At 32.7% G+C, this 23,920-nt stretch overlaps 1 protein-coding gene across 6 annotated transcripts in view; it reads right to left on the reverse strand.

Moving 5' to 3' along the window:
- Nucleotides 1-23,920, reverse strand: part of RICTOR (RPTOR independent companion of MTOR complex 2) — a 162,247-nt gene that overhangs the window by 62,098 nt on the left and 76,229 nt on the right. For 4 of the 6 annotated variants that reach the window (XM_037799501.1, XM_037799499.1, XM_037799500.1 and 1 more), the window contains exons 4-8: nt 21,974-22,038; nt 20,990-21,121; nt 15,441-15,504; nt 10,104-10,230; nt 6,936-7,105 (exon numbers count right to left, since the gene is read on the reverse strand). In XM_037799501.1, coding sequence (XP_037655429.1) covers nt 6,936-7,105; nt 10,104-10,230; nt 15,441-15,504; nt 20,990-21,121; nt 21,974-22,038 — 558 coding nt within the window. Of the gene's footprint in view, nt 1-5,563; nt 6,896-6,935; nt 7,106-10,103; nt 10,231-15,440; nt 15,505-20,989; nt 21,122-21,973; nt 22,039-23,920 lie in introns of those variants that run through there. The other 2 variants (XM_037799503.1, XM_037799502.1) reach the window with 2 other exon arrangements.

The raw sequence follows: 23,920 nt of genomic DNA on the forward strand, positions 1-23,920 counted from the left end.
AAACAAGGAAAAAAACATGTAGAGCCCCCTTGAGGAGCTTGTGGAGAATGCAGGGGTATTGGCCTACCCCACCTCAGTGGTTGCTAACATGACCACAGACATAGGGCACTGGTGGTTTGATGGGCTGAGCCCTCTACCACAGGATTTACCCTTGGGAAGACTGTTGCTGCGAAGGAGAGGCTAGGCCTCCCTATAATTGTGCCTGAAAGCGTCCTCCTGAATGCCTCTTTGCTGCTCAGATGTGGCCCTCTCTCTCTAGCTAAGCCAACTTGAAAGGTGAAATCATTGCCCTCCCCCCTACGTGGGATCAGACACCCAGGGGAGTGAATCTCCCTGGCAACGTGGAATATGACTCCTGGGGAGGAATGTAGACCCGGCATCGTGGGATGGAGAACATCTTCCTGACCAAAAGGGGGATGTGAAAGGAAATGAAACAAGCTTCAGTGGCAGAGAGATTCCAAAAGGAGCCGAGAGGTCACTCTGGTGGGCACTCTTACGTACAATTTAGACAACCCTTTTTAGGTTCTAAAGAATTGGGCTAGCTGGTGGTAGATACCTGAAACTATCAAACTACAACCCAGAACCCATGAATCTTGAAGACAATTGTATAAAAATGTAGCTTATGAGGGGTGACAATGGGATTGGGAAAGCCATAAGGACCACACTCCCCTTTGTCTAGTTGATGGATGGATGAGTAGAAAAATAGGGGAAGGAAGGAAACAGACAGACAATGGTACCCAGTGTTATTTTTTACTTTAATTGCTCTTTTTAAATTTAATTATTATTCTTGTTATTTTTGTGTGTGTGCTAATGAAGGTGTCAAGGATTGATTTAGGTTATGAATGTACAACTATGTAAAGGTACTGTGAACAATCGAATGTACGATTTGTTTTGTATGACTGTGTGGTATGCGAATATATCTCAATAAAATGAACATTAAAAAAAAAAAAAGAATATCATACTGAGGTGAAAGTTGAAGCGCACAATCCTTTCTGGTTGTTTTTTTTTTTTTTTCCTGAACCTGAATATTATCCTGAGCTTATGCTTGTTTGTGGTCTTAGAAATCCCTCTGTTAAGAGGAATTCAAATTGCCCCTCTCTCCCCTTCCCAAGTACAGTATTGTATACTTAAAGCAGGTAATGTTTTGCTCCAGGCCACATTGATTTAATTGTTTTTTTACACTGATTTAGCTGTGCACAGTTGCTTCTTCCTGCAGGGCAAGTTCTAGGAGGGAAAGACTGCTTCAGTCTTTCATGCTGGCACCTGACAGATTGGCACTGGCATACAGGCATCACAGTATGCACAAAGGGGTTACTCTGCTCCCTCCAGGATCAGGGCCAGTGACCCACACCACACCAAAAGGAGATCCTGGAATGAATGGCAATGGTACCAAGAGTGTCTCCTACTATTTTTAAAGCTATGTTTTCTTGATTTATCACTCACCCAGTTACTTCTTCAGTTACTCTGTTTTCCAGAGATCTGAGGAAGACGGCTCTGCCAGGTTTTGTTATTCAAAGATTCTATGGTGGAATGGTACCCTAGAACATCTTACATTGTCATCTTGGTCAACCACGGGTCCTTTTACCTTTATGAGGGATGTTTTCTCTGGGAGATCTGGCTGTTATTTTCTTTCTTAAAAGATACCATTCTATTGTCCTGGTCTCTATTTTCTTTCTGTTTAGAAATCAGCTGATAGACTTGCTCCCTTGAAAGTAATATACTTTTTTTTCTCAAGCTGTTATTAAGATTTTTCTTTGTCTTGGTTTTCAGCAATCTTAACATGTTATACCCAGGTATTGTTTTCCTTGTATTAGCTTGTTTGGAGTTTTCTGAGTTTTGTGAACATCAAGTCTCATCAGTCTTAGAAACAAAATTTTGGCCATTGTCCTTTTGGATATTTGAGTCCCCAATTTTCTTTCTCTTTTCCGAAGACTGCAATAACAAGTATGTTTTATCCTTTGTTCTCTTTTCTGTTTATTTCCTTTCTTTTTTTACCCTCTGTGCTTCATACTGGATATTTTTATTGACCTTTCTTTCATTTTATTTATTATATCTTCTTGTCCAAGTTAAAATATTTATTTCACTGAGTTTTGAATTTCAGATTCTATAATTTTCAGAACTAGAATTTCCATTTGATTTTTAAAACTATATATTCCAATTTTCTGGTGACATTCCCCATTGTTTCTTCTATTTTCTTCCTCTCTTCCTCCATTTCCTGAACAAATTAATCACATTTGTTTTAGAGTCTTCTTACTCTAACTGCAATATCTGGATCACCTGTAGGTCTGTTTCTAGTTCATTTTTTTTCTTTTGCGTTTTCATCTATATGGTTCTGCCATGACTAAAAATTTTTGATAGAATGTCAGACGTGCATTTTTAAAGTGTCCAAATTATCTTATCCTTCCACCAGAAATGTTTCAGCCTTTCATCTGATAGACAGAATTTTCCTGAAACTGAGTTATGCTAAGGCTAAACTGCATTTTTTTTTCATTTTTTTATTGTGGAATATAACATATATACATAAAAGTGATAACTTTCCAAGTGCAATTTAACAAGCAGTTAGAGGGCAAATTTCAAAGAATGTTATGGGCTACAGTTCCATAGTTTCAGCTATTTCTTTATTGTGAAATATAACATATGCAAAAAGGTGATAACTTTCCAAGTACGATTCAGCAAGCAATTGCACAGGAAATTTCAAAGAATATTATGGGTTATAGTACCATAGTTTCAGTTATTTCCTTACATGAAATACATACACAAAAAGCTGATAGCTTCCAAATTACAATTTAACAAGTAGCTATAGAGCAAATTTCAAAGAATGTACGGGTTACAGTTCTACCACCTCAGTTCTTTCCTTCTAGCTATTCTAATATCCTAGCAACTAAAAAAAAGAAAATTATATAGAGATTCAGTATTCATAAACCTTTGTTAAATTCTATCTTGTCTGTTGCTACCCCTTCCTCTAGTTTAATCACTTTCTCGATCTTCAGGGATGTCTAGGCAGTGACCACCCTAACCTGTTCATGTTGAAAAGGGGTGTCGACATAATGGGAAAGGGGGACACATCCGTTTGATGTTCTGTGGCTAAGAGATTTCAAATAGAGTCGAGAGGCTATCCTGGAGATTACTCCTATGAAAGCTTCAGCTAGATATGCCAAATGGCCACTGTATGGTAAGCCCAAGTCAACAATAGTCCTGAACACCCTAAAGAATACTAGGGTCCCTATCTGAGTCTCTATAAAAGTTTCACACACTAAGTTTATTTTTCAGAAACTTAAATCCTCCAGAGAGCTTCTATGCCAACTAGTCCTAAGTTGCAATTTTGATGAGACTGAGTATAACGTTCATTCACCTACATTCCTTAAGTATAGCCCTCCAGTACTTTCCTTGGAAAGCTTAGCAAATATTTTTCTCCTTGGCAAACTGGGCTTTTTTCTACATATTTTTTAAGTTTTATACTTGGATCTTTATTTATCCACTCAGCAGAGTTTCAAAATTTTGGAAATGTCATGAAAAGGAGATCAGCTATAAAATATCTAATTTTGTCACTTTAGCACCATACAACTACTAAAAACTCTTCTGGTTTTTGTGATTGTAGCAAAGGCCTACCTGGATTCTCAGCTGCTGTGTACTGATCAGCAAGTGGCCAGAGGAAAAAAAGCAGTTGCAGATAATCAGTGCAAATTCACTACTCCCTAGTTTCAATTTTTTGCCCAGGCCTTTCTTCCTAGAAGGCTTTGTCTCCTATGCATGGAGACTGTGACATATTCCACTATGCTTTTTTGAGATTTTGGCATAGTAGCTACTGCCTTGCATAGCTTAATTCAGAAGATGTCTGAAGGGGCTAAAGCAGACTGTTCTAGGGATTATTCACATTTTTAGGTTTGTCACTCCATGTGCAACTGACTGTCAAATGCTCTAGCATTCTACCCGGCTACAGGCCATATCCTCAGTCTCATCTGTGCCTAGAATCTGCAACTGCCTCCAAGGGGAGCTGTAGATCTTCAGCACAACTCTCAAAGAGGCTTCCTACTCTAGAATTTCACTCCCTTTGGTCCTTATTGCTGTCACATCTCTATAACCCTTTACACAAAAGATTCTCATAATTATACCTTTTGTGGTTTTCCAAAAAAAAGATGTTATGAACTATTCCATCAATTCTACTCAGAAGTAGAAATCAAAGAACATGTTTTTCTAAAAAAATATTATTTAAAAAATTACAATTAACTTACAACACCTATACACTGTCTATCCTAAAAACATTATTTTATTAAATCCTCATTTTGCACCTCTGAAGTCAAAACACAACAAATTTGGTAGAAATAGAAGCCTGGTTTTGGGCCTGAAAGTAATTTCTTTGTATGTAGAAGAGAAAATCAAACTACTGATTTAGAATGAAAATAAAATTGATTTGAATGATTAACTAATAAAAACGAGGAAAATATTTTCTTAACAGCAGACTATGATGAAGTAGAAGATGATGATGATGATGAAATAATAATCAAGGCTATTGCCACAAACATTGAGGACTAACAATTTAGTACGATGAGCCCTCAATCTTGGGGCTTGACCTTATGAAGAGGCTAAGCCTACTTATAATTGTGCCTAACAGTCTCCCCCAGAGAACCTCTTTGTTGCTCAAATGTGCACCCCACCTCTCTAAGCTTACTTGGCAGGTGAACTCACTGCCCTCCCCACTATGTGGCACATGACTCCTGGGGAGGGGGAAATCTCCTTGGCAACCTGGTACATGACTCCTGGGGATGAGCCTGGACCTGCCATTGTGGGATTGAGAAAATCTTATTGACCAAAAGGGGAAAGTGAAATGAAACAAAATTTTTAAGTTTCAGTGGCTAAGAGATTTCATATGGATTTGAGAGGTCACTCTGGAGGGCATTCTTATGCGTTACATAGACATTCCTTTTAAGTTTTTAGTGTTTTGGAATAGCTAGAAGGAAATACCTGAAACTGTCAAACTGCAACCCAGTAGCCTTGATTCTTGAAGATGACTGCTTAACTATGTAGCTCACATGGTATGACTGTGTGATTATGAAGACCTTGTAGCTCACACCCCCTTTATCCAGTGTATGGGCAGATGAGTAGAAAAATAGGGACAAAACTAAATGAAAAATAGAATGGGATGGGGGGGATGGAATGCTTTGGGTGCTCCTTTTTTACTTTTATTTTTATTTTTATTTTTATTCTTTTTGGAGTAAGGAAATTGTTCAAATATTGGTAGGGATGATGAATGCCCAACTATATATGATGAAACTGTCAACAATTGATTGTACTCTGTGGATGATTGTATGTTATGTGAATATATCTCAATAATACTGAATTAAAAAAAGAAAAGACTACATATGCTTAAAAAAAAAAACAACTTGTAAATGAATGTTCATAGCACCATCCATCAATTGTTCAATGGATAAATAAAATGTAGTATATCTAGACAAGTGGGGGGGGAATAATAATCAAAGCATCCAGCATTTATTGAATATTTATTATGAACCAGGAACAGAGTAAAAAATTTTATTTAGAATAGAAAGAATATACGCAAAAGCACCTGGAATATTGCCTCCTTCAATTCTGCTTCCTTCTATAACATTGCTTTACAGAAGTGTTAGCCACTATTACCACTACTTCTATTTTGATGATGGTGATGATGATGATAGCATTTAATCTTCAAACAATTCTTTGAGTAAGAACAATGACCTATTTTACCTATGAAGAAAAGGAGTCCAAGAGAGGCTAAGTAACTCGCCCAATGTCATAAAGTTATTCTAGGTTATAGAATAATAAACCAAACCCAGACCTGTACATCCCAAAATCTATGCTCTCAATCACTATGCTATTCTGGAGAACTTCTTAAGGGAAAAAAAGAGCCAATGTTTGTGGTAGAATACGATATAACCAAAGATATTAGTTATTATAATCACACCCCCAATTTTAAAGATTTTTCTACATGATAAAGGGAAATAAAAGCTAAACACATATTGTAAAATATCAAAAATGCAGTTTATTTCCAGAGGTCATCTAGGAATAATGTACTTGAAATCACTTATTAAGGAGAATAATGTACTTAATTCTGTTAATTAATGATACAGGCTAATTTCAATTTTATAATCTCAAATGTTTCTCATAACCCTAATAAAACCAGACCTTTAACATTTAAGACAAGTTTCACAAAATGATTTAGAAAGACAAATTAGGGAACAATAAAACTTTTATATCTTGTATAATTTCATATCTAAACACAAAGAAATCCTTGATTTAAACTTACCCTGAATGATCTCTGCAATAAACAACAAATACATTCATACAAATAAGCTGAGAATTTAGTGTGATAAATAGTTCTATTCCAACCTTCACTACACAATTTCTTATAAAGAAGAGAATATAATGGCCTTATTATTTTATACTAACTGTAAAAAATGCTGTCTGAACTAGTGAAAATTTTAAATGATAGAGTATTTTAAAAAGAAAATATGTATTCAATTTTAAATGGATATGGTAATTAGTTGTTAAGAAAGTACTTACTCAGTATTGAGAATTTTAGCCTGGTTTAATGAATAAATAGTGTAGAATAGCAGGAGCCATGCACACACAATTAATTTACTAAAGTGGTTAAAAAAATAAATGGTCTTAAACAGATAAATGTCTTATTGTAACCTTACTTGTACTCTAATTTGTTAGCAAACTTTTCATAGATAATACAAAAATAATCTTTATACACCACTAATGATATATGCTTGAGAATATTTTTTTCAATTTAATCCAAACTCAAGGAACTATAAAATATTGCTAGGAATAAGTCAGTCTCGGTTAATTTAATTTGAAAATTAAACAGTGCTACATCTATTAATTTTAGAATTTGAAAGTTAGAGCAAGTATTTAAAGTCATATTTTAAAACTAGAAAGGAATATAAAGTTCCTACCTCTAATTCTACATCAGCTCGTACATACTGTCGGGTCTTTGGATGATTAAGGAGGTGCAAAATTGTAGTAATGAGTGCCTCATTTATTCGACTTAATTGGCAATCGATAACATTTTTCAAGATGGTATTTAGTCCACCTCGAAGGGCCACCACCTCTGGATTCTGAAGTGCTAAAATAAAAGACAAAAAACTTTATATATTATATTGGGGGGAATTAATCAAAAGTCATCAGAAATCTGCATTTTAAGTTTTAATGCTGTTTCTTTCTGACTTGACAAATTTCTAGATAAACATTTAAAGGGCATGTGGATAAAATATAGCTAATGAGTAACTGACTACACTTTCTAAAACCTGATTATTTTGTGTCTCTGACTTGTCTTTTGGTATACCTTGTCCATATTTTACTGAAATGGTTTTTCTTTTCCTATGGCTGCAGGGAGTTCCTACAGCAGTGGAGATAAGAGCCCTTTATCTGTCTCAAATCTTTTACTAGCAGTTTAACTTTTGTTGAAAATGTTTCATTTTTTTATTTTTATGATACACACACATTTTAATATAATGATAACTTTAAGTTTAAAACTCCTCTTATACCAAAAAGATCAGGTATTTTCTTTATGTGTATGCATGTATGCATGTGTTTTAAATGAGTTCATGATTTACATTCAGTTGTCATCTTCAGGAAACTAAGTGTGGCTTAAGATGATGAACTCAATTTTCTTTTTGAATGTTTAATCAATTACCCCAGCATGATTCACAAACTGATTTTCTGGAATACTAAACTTTTCTGAATATAAGGTCTGCAACTCTTGATTCTTTTCATTATAGTGTCTCTTAATAACCTAGTTTGCTAGTTTTTTTTTTAATATCTGAGAATATTTATTGTTTTTCAAAAATGTTTTTGTGGTTGGTTCTCTATTCTTCCAACTGAATTTTAGAATTAGGTTTCTCCTATTTTTTCTAAACTCAGGTAATAATTACATACAGTACAATGCACAAATACACATACAAGTCAGTGAATTTTGACCAATGTCTGTACTTTTTAACTAATACCCTAATCAAGATATACAATTTTCATAATCCTGGAAAGTTCTCTCACACTACTTTCTATTCAGCGCCCCTTAATCACACAGGCAATCTCAGTCCGATTTCTATCTCATAGAATAGTTTTGCCTTCTTGACAATCAATTCGATAAGTCCAAAAGTCAAAAATACTCTCCCAAAACACACATACACAAGTCATACACATTTCTTATTAAGTTTATTTATTGTACACAGTTTTTTTTTTTCTACTTTGGAAATACTATCATGTTTTTCATTATATTTACTGACTACTGAAGAAACACAAAATAAATCTATTTTTACATTTCCACTGTACTGAAACTACTTATTAAGTTCTGTTTTACAGTTGATTGCTGATTCAGATTTTTCTAGATACAAGATATCATCTGCAAAGTATTATTTTCTCCTTTCCCTTATGAAAACTTCTTACATTATTTTGCCTTCCTAACCTGGCTAAAAGTTCTAAAACAGTGCCGATTTAGAGTCAAAATAATGTGCTACTTGTAAAGCTCCGGCCATTAAGAATAAGATTGAGTGCTGCTTTGAGATAAATGGTCTGTCTTCTAATTTTTCAAATTTTCTGTGTATGCATGTAGGTGTATATATATGTAAATCAAATGCTAGTTTCATAGAAGAAATTGGTAGGTTTCCATCTTTTTAATGCTTTGGAACAGATTATACAATATGAGAGTCATCTGTTTCTTGAAAGATTTAGTTTAAGATAAAACTACCTGGAAGAGTCACTTTAGAGGCAATTATTTCAACAACGCTTTTAATTACTTCTGGTTTTTGACCTATCAGATTTTCTACTTTTAAGTCACTTGGAAATTACAGCTTTTCGTGAAAAAATCAAAAGAAAACATTCATTTCAATGAGATTTTCAAATATATGTAAAATACTATCATATAATTTTTAAAACTGTCCTAATATATTCTCTTCCTCATTTCTACATTAATCTTTTCTTTTTCTTACATTTGAGCTTTCCAAACATTTATGCATTTCATTGTTTTTATTCTTCCAAGCAACATAGCTTAATTATCTACCTTGCTCTCTAATTAATTATAATTCTTAATTTTATTATTTCCTTCAGCTTACCTTTGATTTTTTTTCCCCTTCCTTTTTTCTATTTCTTGAGTTAGACTGGATCATTTACTTACTTTCATGATTTTGTGCTTAATTATAAACCCATTTTATGATGTAAAGTTAACTCTGGGTACACAGTACATACATTGGCATGTAGTCAATGTTTTTTTCATTATTTTCTAAATTTCCTTAATTACATTTCTGATTTTGTCTCTGGATCAATAGGTACTGTGGACAATACATTTACATCCTCAGTGGTAGGATTTGGTTCTATTTTTGTTTCATTAAACTTGTTATTAATTTATTTTTTATTATATTAAGAGGGAATGTGATCTACACCATTTCTACTTTTAGTGGAGAAAAACATTTTCTTTTCTTGTCATTTAAAATTATTTTTATTTGATTATAAGTGAATTTATACATTTTTAATATGTTTATTAGCCATGCATTTCTTTGGGAATCACCTGCTTTACTAATGATTTGTGTATGCTAATTATCTGTCATCTTTGTTACATTTATTTTTTCCTTGTTTGTTCTGGCACTGCTTGTGTTTTGCCTCTTTATAGTAAAATCAGTAGCTGTTAAAATCACTATGTGCTTTCTTTTGATAATTCAAAACTCCTTTTCCCCAAACTACATTTTTTCCCCAATTAACTCTTTAATCTTTTGCATTTAAAATTTAGTTTTTTTTTTATGTGATGGTTGTTTTTGTTTTTAACCCACATCAGGATAAGTGTGGTTAATTAATTCTGAGATCCAGATTCCAAGACACTTGAATCTAATTCCTGGAATTTGGTCAATTCCTCTAAATTTCATGATGAGTAAAATTTTAAAATTTATAGAATTTTAACGTCACTTTGAAATTATTTGTTAAAATAAATCACTGCTCTACTTCCCTATCAAAAATGCCCTACCTTTTCATATCTTTGTACCAATAACTAAAGAAGTCATGTATTAAAGGTGTTAAGAAATGTTAAATACTCTTTCCAAAATAGTACATTTGTGCTACTTGAAAAAGATTCTGACCTAGTTCACAGATAATAGCAATGCATGCTCGAACCATTCTGTCTCTTTCTTGAAGTCCATCATTTCCAACTGCTATTAATGAATTTGTTACAGAACTAGGAAACAAGGAAGCATTCACAGTAATCATCTATAACAGGAAGGAATCAAAAAAAGCAGTTAGTTACTTCATAATACCTTTTTTAAAATTATTTTGTTCAAAACTAGGTATTTAAAACCATAGAGTATTTCAAGATCCATTTTAATCTAAAGCTTTCCTACAGTCATTTCAAAAGATTAATATAACTAAAAACTGATACAAGTGGTAACAATCATTACTATAGAAGCATGTATTAAATTTTTTTAACAGTTCAGAATATAAATTGACCAACAAGACAATGTTTCTGAGATTCGAAGTTCCTCTAGAATAAGAACAATACCTTACACAACTTTTCAGTCTGTCCACAAAGCAGTCAGTGGTGACAACCAGCAAATACTATAGTACTATTACATTCCCAATACCTTTCTCACATACAATCATTACCAAGTCCAACAAATTTATCTCATTAACATCTTTATCCTCACCCCTCTTCAAATTCATTGATTTGGGTCCCCATTCTCTCTCATGTTGACAACTGCAATAGACCTCTAATGATCTCCACATTTTTAACCTTACCCCCATCACCAGTCAATTCTTGCTATACCCAAAGGAATATTTATAATCCATATTTATTTTCAATATTCCAAAAATCCTGATAAACAGAGCATGTATCTGGTGATAAATCTCTGGCTGAATACCAAATTAAATAAAAGGTCTGTCATTAACATTTGGAATATTGAAAACAGAATAAATGCTGAATTTGGATAATACAAAGGAAACAAAAAAGGTAGCGAATTACTAGAGTTAATAAATATAGACTATTTGCTAGATGAAGTATTTCAAAATAACAGGTTCTAAAATATTGGGAATAACTGACCCATCCTGGATGTCACTGGATTTATAAACTTGTTGGAAAACTAAGAAATATAATGTAAAATAATTACATGATGCATATAAATAAATGAAAGATAAACAGCTAAATCTTACTGGTCAAAGCAAAGCTCTGTTTTGGCTAGAGTAATTGTAGTTGGTTTATGTCAATTTACGAGGTGTAAGTCCTATTAAAAATCCAATTGAAATTGTGTAATACAGTTCCACAACCAGTGGAAGTTACAAAAGCTTTCACATCTGTTTATAAATCAGTATTTTTCATTAATCAAAAACTGGGGGTTGAGGTGGGGTGATAGGAAGCTGATCTTACCTGGGTGAGAAAATTCTAACCTCTTAAGATACTAATTTGTATCTTAATACCTGCAAGTATAATTATTGTGCTCCTTATCAAAACTGAGAAGAAAAATTCCAAAAAGAGTAAAATGTATATAATATACGCAGAAAAAAGCTGGCTAGGAAATCAAGCAAATTGGCTTTTAGGGCTCAATCTTCCATTAATAAACTATGCTATTTAGCCAAATCAATAATCTCTGTGCCTAGTTTCCTCATTTGTAAAATGAGTATGTGTAGGACAAGATGATTTCTAGAATTTCAAGCATAAACCTCTACTATATGAATCTTAAGTATTTAATAAGCACGCACTTAATTTCAACAGATGTTCTATTGAAAGGCTACGTGAAATTTAAAATATTACAAAACATATCACTCTTATTTTCCAGGGAAATTTATGCAAAGAAACAAATTCTGTGCAAATCAGAGAATTGTTTTCTCACAAATCAATGAAATATTTAATGAGGGAAAAGTCATGAAGTGTAGCCTCTATTAAAATAAAAAAAAAAGTTTAATCATCTTTTTGAGCATGATAGAAAAGACACAGATGAAACAAATTAAAGAACATGTACAAGTAATAAACTTGTGGAACCAATATAAAGGAATTAGGGAAGCACTGAGTTCTCTAAGGGGAGTATCTGAAATTAAGATGAGTCTACAGGATGAGTAGACTGAGTCTATAAGATGTTGGAAAGGGACAGAAATGAAATGAGTTGGAAGGAAGTAATGATCATGGTAGTGCTGGTGGGTAGTATGTGTACACACATGGTGATTTAATAAGATAGGTCAGACAGAAATAGTTTTCAGACCAAAAACAGTCTGAATGACAAGCTAGGCAACTTAATACTAAAAGAACTGTGGAGTTAACGCAGGTTTGGAAATTTGGAAAACTGGGTTCTAGCTCTGGCTTTGCCACCAACTGTGTAACAAGGGCAAGTGATTTCCCCAAATGAATCTCTTTCAACTGTAGAAATTTTGTGACATTATTAATCCTTTATTACATAATAAAGAAATGATATGAAGAAAGTGATGGCTTAAATAAATTTAGAATGAAGGATATCTTTATTTTAGATATCTTTAGGATAAATTTATCTTTAGAGAAGAGTAGCAACATCTGACTAGTGGGAGTACCACCACCTTTGAAAGAGAGAAAGACAAAAACCAGGAAGAATCACCTGGATTGAAGAAGGGGTGGGGGGAGGGGAAAAAAAAAGAGACACTGTAAAACAAAGAAACAAAAGAAAATACCTTCCAAATGAATAAGGGTGGAAGAGAAGGAAAAGTGACATGGATATTCCTTAAATTAGTCATAAAGGCAAATTATCCTAAAGTGACAAATGATTTTGTGTTTCTTTTAAAATATAATACTTCTATAGAAAATTTTAAAACATTTTGAATTACATGCAAAAACAAAAGAGTGACCTACCATTTATAAAATTAAACATTAATCTACTATTTCAAGTTGCCATGAAGTTGTTGGGAAAAAATAGAAATGTGTGCTCTGGTTACTAAAAGGATTAATGAAATTATAACAGTAGCCACTGATCACAAAGCAAGTGTGCTTTCCCTTTAATTCAATCCTTTTTAACTAAATCAAGGAAGAACCCAGCACCAGCACTCATCACAAGTTGAGCCTATCATACCACAAAGTAGAAGCAATTTTCCTGCTCTTGGATTTCAAACGATAGCTGCTTTAAATTACTACGCACTTCAGAAGATAAAAGAATGACATTTTTATTACAGTTCTATTAAATTATTTTCAAGGTCTGTTTATGTTTACTGGGCTGTTTTATAAATTAAATTTTAACTTCTTAAAGACATTTCACAAAACTAAAAGTGTTTACTAATTAATCCAAAGAGGCTAAATTTAATTGTTTTAATCCCCTTGGAGTTGTGCTTTCTTCTAAAAGCAATTTCTAGGGCAGCAACTCTCAAAATGTGGTCTAGGAAACTGACAGTCCTTGGGATATTTTCAGAGATTCGGCAAAGTTAAAATTATTATTATAATAACACAAAATACAGTGGTTTGGAGCTATGTATCCCAGAAAAACATGTTCTTAGACTTGGTCCATTCCTATGGATACGAACTCTTATAAATGGGACCTTTTGATGAGGTTACTTCAGTTAAGTTGTAGCCCAGCTGAGTTGGGATGGGTCTTAATCCTATTACTGAAGGCCTTATAGGGAAGGTCACAGAGAGAGAGAAGGCCAGAGGAAGGAGCCAGAACCTGGAAGTCAATGGAGGAGAAGGGAGAAGCCACAACAGAAAAGCCGAGGACCAATGACTGCTGGCAGCCCAGATGTCAGTCTTCCGGGAGAAAGCATTGCTTTGAAGACGCCTTGATTTTGGACTCCTTCTATCCTCACAACCATGTGCCAATAAATACCCGTCATTTAAGGCAACCTGTTGTATGGTATTTGCTTTAGCAATAAGGAAACTAAAACAGAGATATTAGTTGTCTTTTTCACTCTCATTCTCTTGTAAGATTATTCTGAAGTTATCAAGAGGCTTCATTACATGTGCTATAATAACAGACTGAAGAAACAAATATGAAATCTAGCCATCTTCTATCAAAACAGACATTAAAGAGACTTGCAAAAATAAAAAACAATGCCACTCTGCTTAGTAGTTTTCTTTTTGCATGAAAAAAAATTCGCAGAAAAAAAAATTATGTTTACATTAGTGGATTTACTATTATATTTAATATATTAATAATTTTCTTTAAATTTCACATTTTAATCCTAATATGATAAGTACTGACAGAACAAACCCAAATAAACAAAAGCTCTTTGGGGAACTCTGTAATTTTTACCAATATAAAAGGATCCTGAAATCAAAAAGTTTGAGGCTCCTTAGAAACAAATTTTGCTTTCTTATCTGAAATTCTCAGTCATGGTGGTAAAAAGTATTGTATGAATAAAAGCAAAAACCATAATCCTAATTTTTAAATTTATATTTGATAAGTCAAATGATGGTCCCAATAAAACAGCTAACCTATTAAATGTTTCCTAATCTATCTGCAATATCATTCTTACTAGAACTGCAAACTTCTTTTAAGATTTAACTCATCCTTTTACTTCTTATTTCTTACTAGGAGTACCTGTGGGTACTATTATTAACTGCAAACTAGACAACTGGTGGTAAAGGAGAAAAAAGGAACCTAGTTTATATACAAACTCAACAGACCATCATTCTGGAGCATTTATTGAATTCCAAGGTGGGGAAGAAGAAGAAGAGCTAAAATTTTTAACTGTTAAAAAATTTTAGATTATCTTTACTTTAAAACACAGACTGCAGGATTCATACGAATGTTTAAGATGAAACATTGTATTTATATCACTCAGGTTATATCCCAGTTAAGTATACTGCCAGTTCATGCTATTACTCTGCCATTAAGGAATTAAAAAAGCATTCTTTAACAGTCTCTCTTGAGAAGCATTATAGATTATCCTCAATACCCTCTCTTGCCTAGTGTAGACTGTAACCTCATATTCTACACAATGGCCTGAACTGTTTACTGCTACTGCCAAATGGACTGTACCCAAATTTATCTTGAAAACCACCAACTTGTAACTCTTTATGACATCCATTTAAACAGTATTAACTCCATGAATACAATTACGAGAAAGATTACGGTGGGGAAGAAGTAATCCTCTTTCAATCAGTATTAACTCCATGCATATAATTAAAAGAAAAATTAGGGAGGGGAAGAAGTAATTCTCTTTCTCCAATAACTTATCAAAGCAGTAACTACATTTACATGTCTACTGCAGGAATAACTATTCTTTACAATGAACATTTTTAACGAAATACTGTCCTAGTTATACCCAATCACAGAATAATTACACAAAAACTTATATCTACCTTAAAGTTTAATAAATCTATTTAAGTTATTTATAACTTTAGCAAAATAAAAATGTTTAAAATGAATTCAGTCTTTGAAATTCTGATATAAAGGTTTCACAAAAGTCTATAATCTAAAAATGCAAAATCTTTTACAAAACCCATTAATTTGCCTTTACTCAGATACGTAACATACCTTTCTGACTAACCGAAGTGCTTGTGTCCTCTCTACCTCGTTGCTCTGCTGTATGTCAATGCACCTAAAAAAAAACACAAAATACTAATTATTGATAAAAATCCTATTAAACAACTTTTTTTGGATAAAGTTTCATAAGATTAGACCCATCTTTGTACTATCAATATGGTATTCTAAAACTATAATATGTACGCTTTTTCAGTACCAGCAAATATTTATTTAGCTAACATATCTATCTTCTAGTGGTAAATGCTTGTTACAAAAATAAAATAAATAAATAAATAAATAAAAACATTTAAAACTGCAGGAAAAAACAGTATCAAAATTAATTTACAGAATTACTTCTATTTATACAAAAAAAACTATAAGCATACTTACAGAATTAAATACAAGAAGTCTATTGGAAAAAAATATTCACCTACAGATAAAATTCACAGATATTTTATAAAAATTGTAAAGGGTAAATATTTGAAGCCTATGTTTCAGTTTAAGGTAGTTGTAACTAGTGCCTAAAATTTATAAATTATGGCAAAGCTAAAAGTCTTATGCATTATCCACTACAGTTCTATTTTACCTAAACAGAATTTGAAATCTGAATTCACTTAAAAAATTGATTAAATATCACTTAACTGATACTTCCTCATAAAATTTACTAAATTATTCAATTTCTAAAGTCTCTGATCTATATGGTAGCATAATTCATTTCTATTTATGTTTAGGCAGTTAGCAATTCTAAATTAATACTTTATAGATAGAAAGTCTGCTATTCAAAAAGCATTCTTCTAACTGATACAATTAGTCTCAGGCAATTTTATTAAAAAGTAAGCAGAAATAGAATTCCATTTCTGGCCATGACAGAGAGGCTTGGATTAGACCAACCCTCCAGCCAAAAACAACTATAAAGGCTGAACAAAACACTTTATAAAACAACTGTTAAAAGGACAATGGAGAACAATCCCTGAAAAGAAAAACATAAGAACCCAGGCTCTTTCCTTGGGGGAATTTGCCGATTCCTAGCATTACAGAAATAGAGTCCTAGCAGAAAGCATTAGTCCAAATTGACTGGCAAGAGAGGCTGACGTTCAGGGTAGCCAAAGCAACTAGGACTTAAGGGAAAAATCCCAAAGTAGAGAAAACACAAGGAAGTGAACAAAACTTTGCATTCAATCTCCTCGCATGTGTATTTGCCAAATTCAATATTGTACAAAAGCAGAGTTAGACTCCAAAAAAACAAGGAGAAAGCTGCTGCTGAGAAGCTAAGGAGCAGAGCAAAAACTTCAGCAGGTATGGAATACTCTAAGAAACAGGCTAGGGCTCATGCTGGCCAATGTGACAAAGTTCTGCTAAAAACTCCCACTTTCACTTGAGATTCCAAATAGCCACTTCCTAGGAGCAAAGGCAATGCTAAAATCAAGTTTTAGCAGAATCGATGTGAAAAGTCACCACTCCAGAATAAAACTTAACTCTCTTAGGAGAAAAATAACATGATCCAGAGTTTCAACAATTTTGAATTTACAACGTTCACAACTGACCAGATAGTATGAGGCATGGTTTTAAAAAACAACTAGCAAAGGGCTAAGGTACCCAAAATCAAGAAAAGAAATTGACAATAGAAATCCTAGAGAATTAGAAAAAAGCAGAAGAGTAGAAATTACCCACATTAACATCCACTGATTTCAAAGAAAAAAAAAAGGCTGAAAAATACATTTAAGGGAGTCAGAGTCAGGAGAGGCAGTGAAAAGATCCAACATGAATATAGTTGGAATCCCAGAAGGATAGAATAGAATATAACAGAAACACATGCAAAAATATTGTCAATAATTTTCAAAGACTGGTGCAAAATCAAACTACAGCTTCAAGAAGTTCTATAAATGCCAATGTGTTTGTGTGTTTGTGTAATAAAAAAAAAACAAAAAAACAAAAGCCACACCTAGGCAAATGAAAATCCAAAAGCAGAAAAGCAAAGACAGAAAAAAAAAAACGTTTAAGTTGTCAGAGGTAAAAAGACACATTACTTGCAAAGAAGCAAAAGAAAGATAAACTACTCATTGTTCAACAGGAAAAAAAGAAAAAAAGCCAGAAGAAAATAACTTACTTAAAGGCTTAGAAGAAAATAACTGGTGGGGAAAACAGCCTTCAATTATGAAGGCAAAATAAAGGCATTTACATTGTGTTTAAAAGATGAGGGAATTCACTTCCAGTAAACCTACATTATAAGAAATGGTAAAGGAACTTCATCAGGCATAACGAAAGTGATTCAAGATGAAAGTATGGAAATGCAGCAAGAAAGACCACGGGAACAGATAAATAATGTAGTTAAATATAAACAGTTCCAGTTTGAAACAATAACAGGACTATCTTGTGGTGTTTCAAAATGTAAGTAAAAGTAAAATATATAAAAAGAGCACAAAAGGCAAAGGGAAGAAGATATAGTTAAATTGCAGTAAGTTTCTTGCATTGTTCTGGTTGTAATAAAAGTGCTAGATTTCAATAAATCAAGGATACACATTGTAATGTCTGGGGCAAGTACTAAAAGAAAAGACTTTATAATCAAGATACTAATAGAGAAGGGAAAAAATTCTTTATTAATTCAAAAGGGAAAAAAGGAGACAAAGAATAGATGTCACAAAGAAAACACAAGAGCAAATAAACTAAAATATAAGAAAAGAAATAACAAGATGACAAATTCATAAACACATACAATGTGTGTGCGAGTATAATTATATTAGACAGTCCAAAAACCATGAATATAATAAACCACTAGATATAAAGAGACTAAATATTCCAATTACAAGACAAAGATAGCCAAACTAGATTTAAAACAACAAAAAAATCCGTATGTTTACAGGGGACAAACTTTAACTGTAAGGACAAAAAAGAGAGAATGTAAAAAGATGGGAAAAGATACATCATGCACATAGTAATCAAGAGAAAGATAGTGCAGCTATATTAAAATCAGATAACATGAACACTCATAAAAGAAGTATCACTAGGGATAAAGAGAGACATTTCATACTTATAAAAGGATTAACCCAATATGAAGGTTTAGCAATTCTAAATATGAATGTAGAGCTGCAAAATTTACAAGTAAAAGCTGACACAAATAGAAGCAGAATATGAATAGTGTCTTTTTAAAAAATTGAGTCCTTAAGTCTAAAACTTTCTATAAAAGGGAACTCTAGGCCCAGACATTGTCACTACTGAATTCTACTAGTCATATAGGGAAAAATATAATACCAATCTTACATAAATTCTTCTAGAAAATATAAAAAGAGGGCAATACTTCTCTGTTAATTTTATAAAGCAAACATACTCTCAATACCAAAACCAAACATAGATACTACCTGAAAGGAAAACTAAAGGCCAATATCTCTTGTGAACATAACTGCAAAAATGCAGTAATATGTCTTGTTCTTTTAAAATTTAGTTATATTTAAAGGACAAGACATCATAAACAAGTGGTGTTTATGCCAGGAATGCAAGCTAGGAATAGAAGGGGACATCCTTAATATGATAAAGAAAATCTATTAAAAGCTTAAAGCAAGTATCATACATAATGGAGAAATACTCAGTATTTTCCACCAGAGTTCAGGGCAAAAAAGCTGTCCTTTATTGCCATTTCTACTCAACACTGTAATGAAGAGCCTAACAAGTACAATAAGGCAAAAAAAAAAAAAAAAAGAAAGAAAGAAAGAATAACAGATATAAGGCCTGGAAAGGAAGAAATAAAAGAGTCATCATCTGCAATTAATGCTTACGTACACTGAAAATCAAAAAAATCTACAAACAATTAGAATTAAGGAGTGAATTTTAGCAGGCTGCTATATAAGAGGTCAGTATACACTTAAAAAACTAGTCTTTTTTTTTATATACTAGTAGCAAAAAAATAGAAAATAAAATTTTAATTATATTAATACTATCACAAAGATATCAGATTAAATCTAACAAATATGTGCAAGATCTCTACAAAGCAAACTAGATATTCTTGAGAGAAATTAAAGTCCTGAATAAATACAGGTTTGGGAAGATTTAATACCATTAAGATGTCAATTAACCACAAAATAATCAAGAGTTTCCATGCAATTCCTACTGAAATGACAAGTTTTGTGAAAATGGACAACCTAATTCTAAAATTTATATGGAAATAAAACCAGAATATCTAAGAGAATCTTGAAGAAAAGTTGGAGGACTCACTCTAACAGTTATCAAGATTTACTGTAAAGCTACAATAATTAAAATAGTGAGAAACTGGAGTAAAGACAGACCAACCCACTGAAGAGAACAGAGGACCCAAAAACAGAACCATACTTAACAGTTACTTGATTTACAACAAAGGTGACACTGAGTTTTAGACATGAAAGGAAAATTTTTCCAATAAATGATGCTAATCTTTATTGGCTATCCATAAAGATAAAAATGAATAATGACTTGTTACCTACTTCATACCTTATACAACATTCAAATCCAGATGGATCAAAGACTTAACTGGTAAAAGAATAAAATATTTGGAAGAAAACATAGGACAGTATCTTCCCAAGAAACTAAACATGCTAACTATAAAATGAATGCCTGGTAAACTGGATTTCATTGATTAAGAGCTTTCGTTCATCAAAGACTCATTAACAGTGTAAAAAGGCAAGGCAGACTTGGAGATGTTATCCTAAATATATATACCTGAAGGGACTCATAATCAGAAGACCTCAAGAGTTTCTGCACATTAAAAGAAATGATACAATTTATAAATGGGCAAAAAACACAAAGGATATCCAGAAATCCAAGCAATCAGCAAGCATATGAAAGGTGCTCATGAGGGAAATGCAAATTAAAAACAGAATATGAGCCCACAACACCACTGAAAAGAGCAAGTGCTGATGATGATGTGGAGCAACTAGAACTCTCATGCACTGTTAGTAGGAGTATAAATTGGCACAATCAGTTGGGTAAACTGTTTGGCAGCTTCTACTAAAGCTAAACATACACATACCTTATGATCCAGCAATTCCACTCCTACATATATACCCAAAAGAAATGAGTGCATATGTCCATCAACAGACTTGTACAAGAATGCTCAGAGCAGCTTTCTTCAAACTGCCAAACACTGTAAACAACCCAGATATTCACCAACAGAAGGGAATCATAAATGTACTCTATTTGTAAAATGAAATACAACAAAGCAATAAAAAAGAACAATCAACATGGATGAATCTCACAGATAATACTGAGGAAAGAAAAGAATTACTGTATACTTCTAATATATGATGCTCAATAACAGGAATAACTAGACTAAGATGAGAAAAGGCAGAATACTGTTTACTACTCATTGGGTACAGAAGGGAGATTTCCTAGGGTGCTGAAAATGTTCTATCTTGTTCTAGATTGTAGCTTACATGAGTGCGTTTGGGTATATATTTATGGATCGATCTGACTGACTGATAGGCAGACATGTACACATAAATCCATCAAGCTTTACACTGAAAATTTATACACTTTATAGTATGTGTATTAAATTTTAAAAATGCATAAAACATGAACAAATCTAGGAAAATTACCTGGCTATTAAATAGTCCACTTTCAATTTTAGCACCTTCTGCAGAATACTGGAGTCTTGGATAAGATATCGGAGAGCTCGTAGCCCTGCTGCTCGCACTTCTTTTGCTTCATTTAACAAAGCTAACCGCAAACTATATAAAAACAAAAAGAAGTTTTGCTGAATGGCTTTCGAATACACATAAAATTATAGTACCAAATTCTTCAACAGCTGAAATATGCAAAACCTGAAGTCTTGCATGGTTAATTCAATCTAATTGCATTTTACACATATAAATCTCATTCACACTAAGCTACGGAACTTCACAAGTGTCATTTTTTTTTTTTTAATCCCTGCTTCCTTGGTGCATTCTCATCAATCAAGAAAACACTGCTGAGTTTTGTTCTACTTTTTGTGGTTTACTTTATCTAAGCAATAGGAAATTAATGTCCTTTTCAAGCTATACCATATCTACTTCAAATCTATGCCCCTCTATCTGCCCACCTGTTTCTACCCCTCCTAAAGAATCAGTAGTTTAAACCCATAAATAAAAATATTTATATTATAATGTTAGCAGGTACAGACCACGTACATCAATTTCAATTCTTAAGAGTAGCAAAGATTAATATGAAAAACTATACAATGTCATGTATATGGTGGTGCTTTTCTCTTAAGTAAGGCCTAGGAATAATTGTATAGATTCCTCTTGCTCCTAGGAATAATATGAGAACCATTAGTCTGTGAATTGCAGTTTTAATTTTGAAGTTTAAATCACAGAAGTCCATTTTTCAACATTAGCTTTGGTTCTTTGTATCTATTAATTATAAAATATGACTAAGACCCACATGCCAACAAATAAAACTACTGAAGATTCTGATTTCAAACACCTGTTGCTAAAAAAATCAAATATGAGGTGCTACCTTATCCTATTTCTAATTTAAAATTTCTAAAATTAAAATTATTAAAATATGGGAAATTAATGGGGAGGGGATAGAATCACACTTACCAAATTATGATATCTTCATAGTTAAAACCCAATTTTTCTTCACTGTGGCCAATATCACAAAGAAGCTGCCAGAAAATAAAACAAATGTGTGTATGTATTGTGAATTTTTTGTCTATTTATATAAATTATACTATTAGATTGTAAAATGAGGTATAACCCTTTAATATGATTTTTTTACATTTCATATACATATTTATATATATTTCATGTACAAAGTTACAAATATGATTTTGAAAAACATGTTTCTGCTATTCAAATAGGCAGATTTATATCTATCATCTTACTGTTTTTTATTTCACATACTGATTTTAGGTTTCTTTACCTCTCCTTTCTTGTCTTCTTTAGTTTAATCAATTATTGTTATATTATTCCATTTCTCCCTCAACAATTTTAATATTTGAAAATTATTCTTCATAGTTACCAAATAGATCACAATATGCATTCTTGATTTATTACACTCTAACAGAAATTATTACTTTACCACATCCTCAATAATGCTAGACTCTTAGAACGCTTTATTTACTCCTCTCACCTTTCATTTTATTGTTGTTATGAACAATTTTCTACCTATCATTTAAGCATTATAAGACATTACTGTTAATACTTTTTTTAGTCAGTATTTCACCAATAATAGTTTACATTACACACATATTTACTCTTTTCATTATTTTTCATTCCTTTCTTCATTTCTTCATGTCTAGTGGTTCCTTAAAAGGATTTTTTTCTTTCCACCTGAAGAACTCTTAGTTTGTTGTAGTTGGTTGTTGCTGACTCATATTTTGGTGTTTTATTTGTTGAATTTTAGCCCATGATTCTCTTGGTTTTTGTTTTCCTGGAAACAACTTTATTTCACTTTTATTTCTGAAAAATATTTTCGCTAGATATAGAATTCTAGTTAGCTGCCATTTTCTTCCATTAGCCTCAAGACAGCTTCCATTGTTTCTTTCGAGAAGTAAACTGTCAGTCCTATCATTGGCTCCCTTGAAGGTCATGTCTTTTTGCCCAGGCTCCTTTGAAGATTTCTCAGTTTGTATTTGGTTTTCAGCATGATGTGTCCAGGTGTGGTTTTCTTTGTATCTAGCATGCTTAGGGATTTGGAACATTCTGGAACATTAACTTTTCAAAATTGCTACTGCCAAATTCTCTTTTTTCTCCTGGTAGTTCAGTTCTTTTTTTTGTTTTTTTGTTTTTTTTCCATTCTCTTTTATCTCATTCCTTCAGCTGGGTATTTTCTATTGATCTGTCTTCTGATATGTTTAATCTTCTATTAATCCAATATTTAACTTTATGTATTACATTTTTCCCTTCTAGAATTTCCACTCAGTTTTTTTAGACATTGCAATATTCTAATGAAAATCTTCTTGTTCAACTATTTTCCCCATATTTACTTAATTTCCTTGAACACATTTTGTCATAGACCTGCACGATCTGGATCATCACTGGCTCTGTTTCTATTATGGTTTCTCTTTTGTTCTTGAGGAGTAAATAATTTCACCTTGCCCAAAGAGTGGTCTGACCCTTGCCCTTGGCTTCCAGAAAATAATCTGTCATGACCTAATAGAAGTGTATTTGTTTAGGGAAGGGGCTAGCCACACCAGAATTTAGGATGGAGCGGGCCACACCAAACAGTTTTAGGATGGGAGCTGGCCATGCCAGAAAGACCAACCATGTGACTTAGGGTGGGGCTTTGGGTCACAAGCATCAGATAACTTGGAATTAACCACATGGGCAATCAACCAATCATGCCTATGCTATTAAACTCCATAACAAATTCTGAACACAAAAGCTTGGGTGAGCGTCTCTGGTTGGCAATAATCTATGCCAATTGTCACATATGTATTCTGGGAGGGTAATATATCTGGAGGACAACAGAAACTTTGGATTTGTAACTCTCCCAGACTCTGTCCACTGTAGTCTCTTTCCTTTGCTGGTTTCGATCTGTATCCT

This window comes from Choloepus didactylus, chromosome 11, assembly GCF_015220235.1.
Source record: "Choloepus didactylus isolate mChoDid1 chromosome 11, mChoDid1.pri, whole genome shotgun sequence".
Lineage (NCBI taxonomy): Eukaryota > Metazoa > Chordata > Mammalia > Pilosa > Megalonychidae > Choloepus > Choloepus didactylus.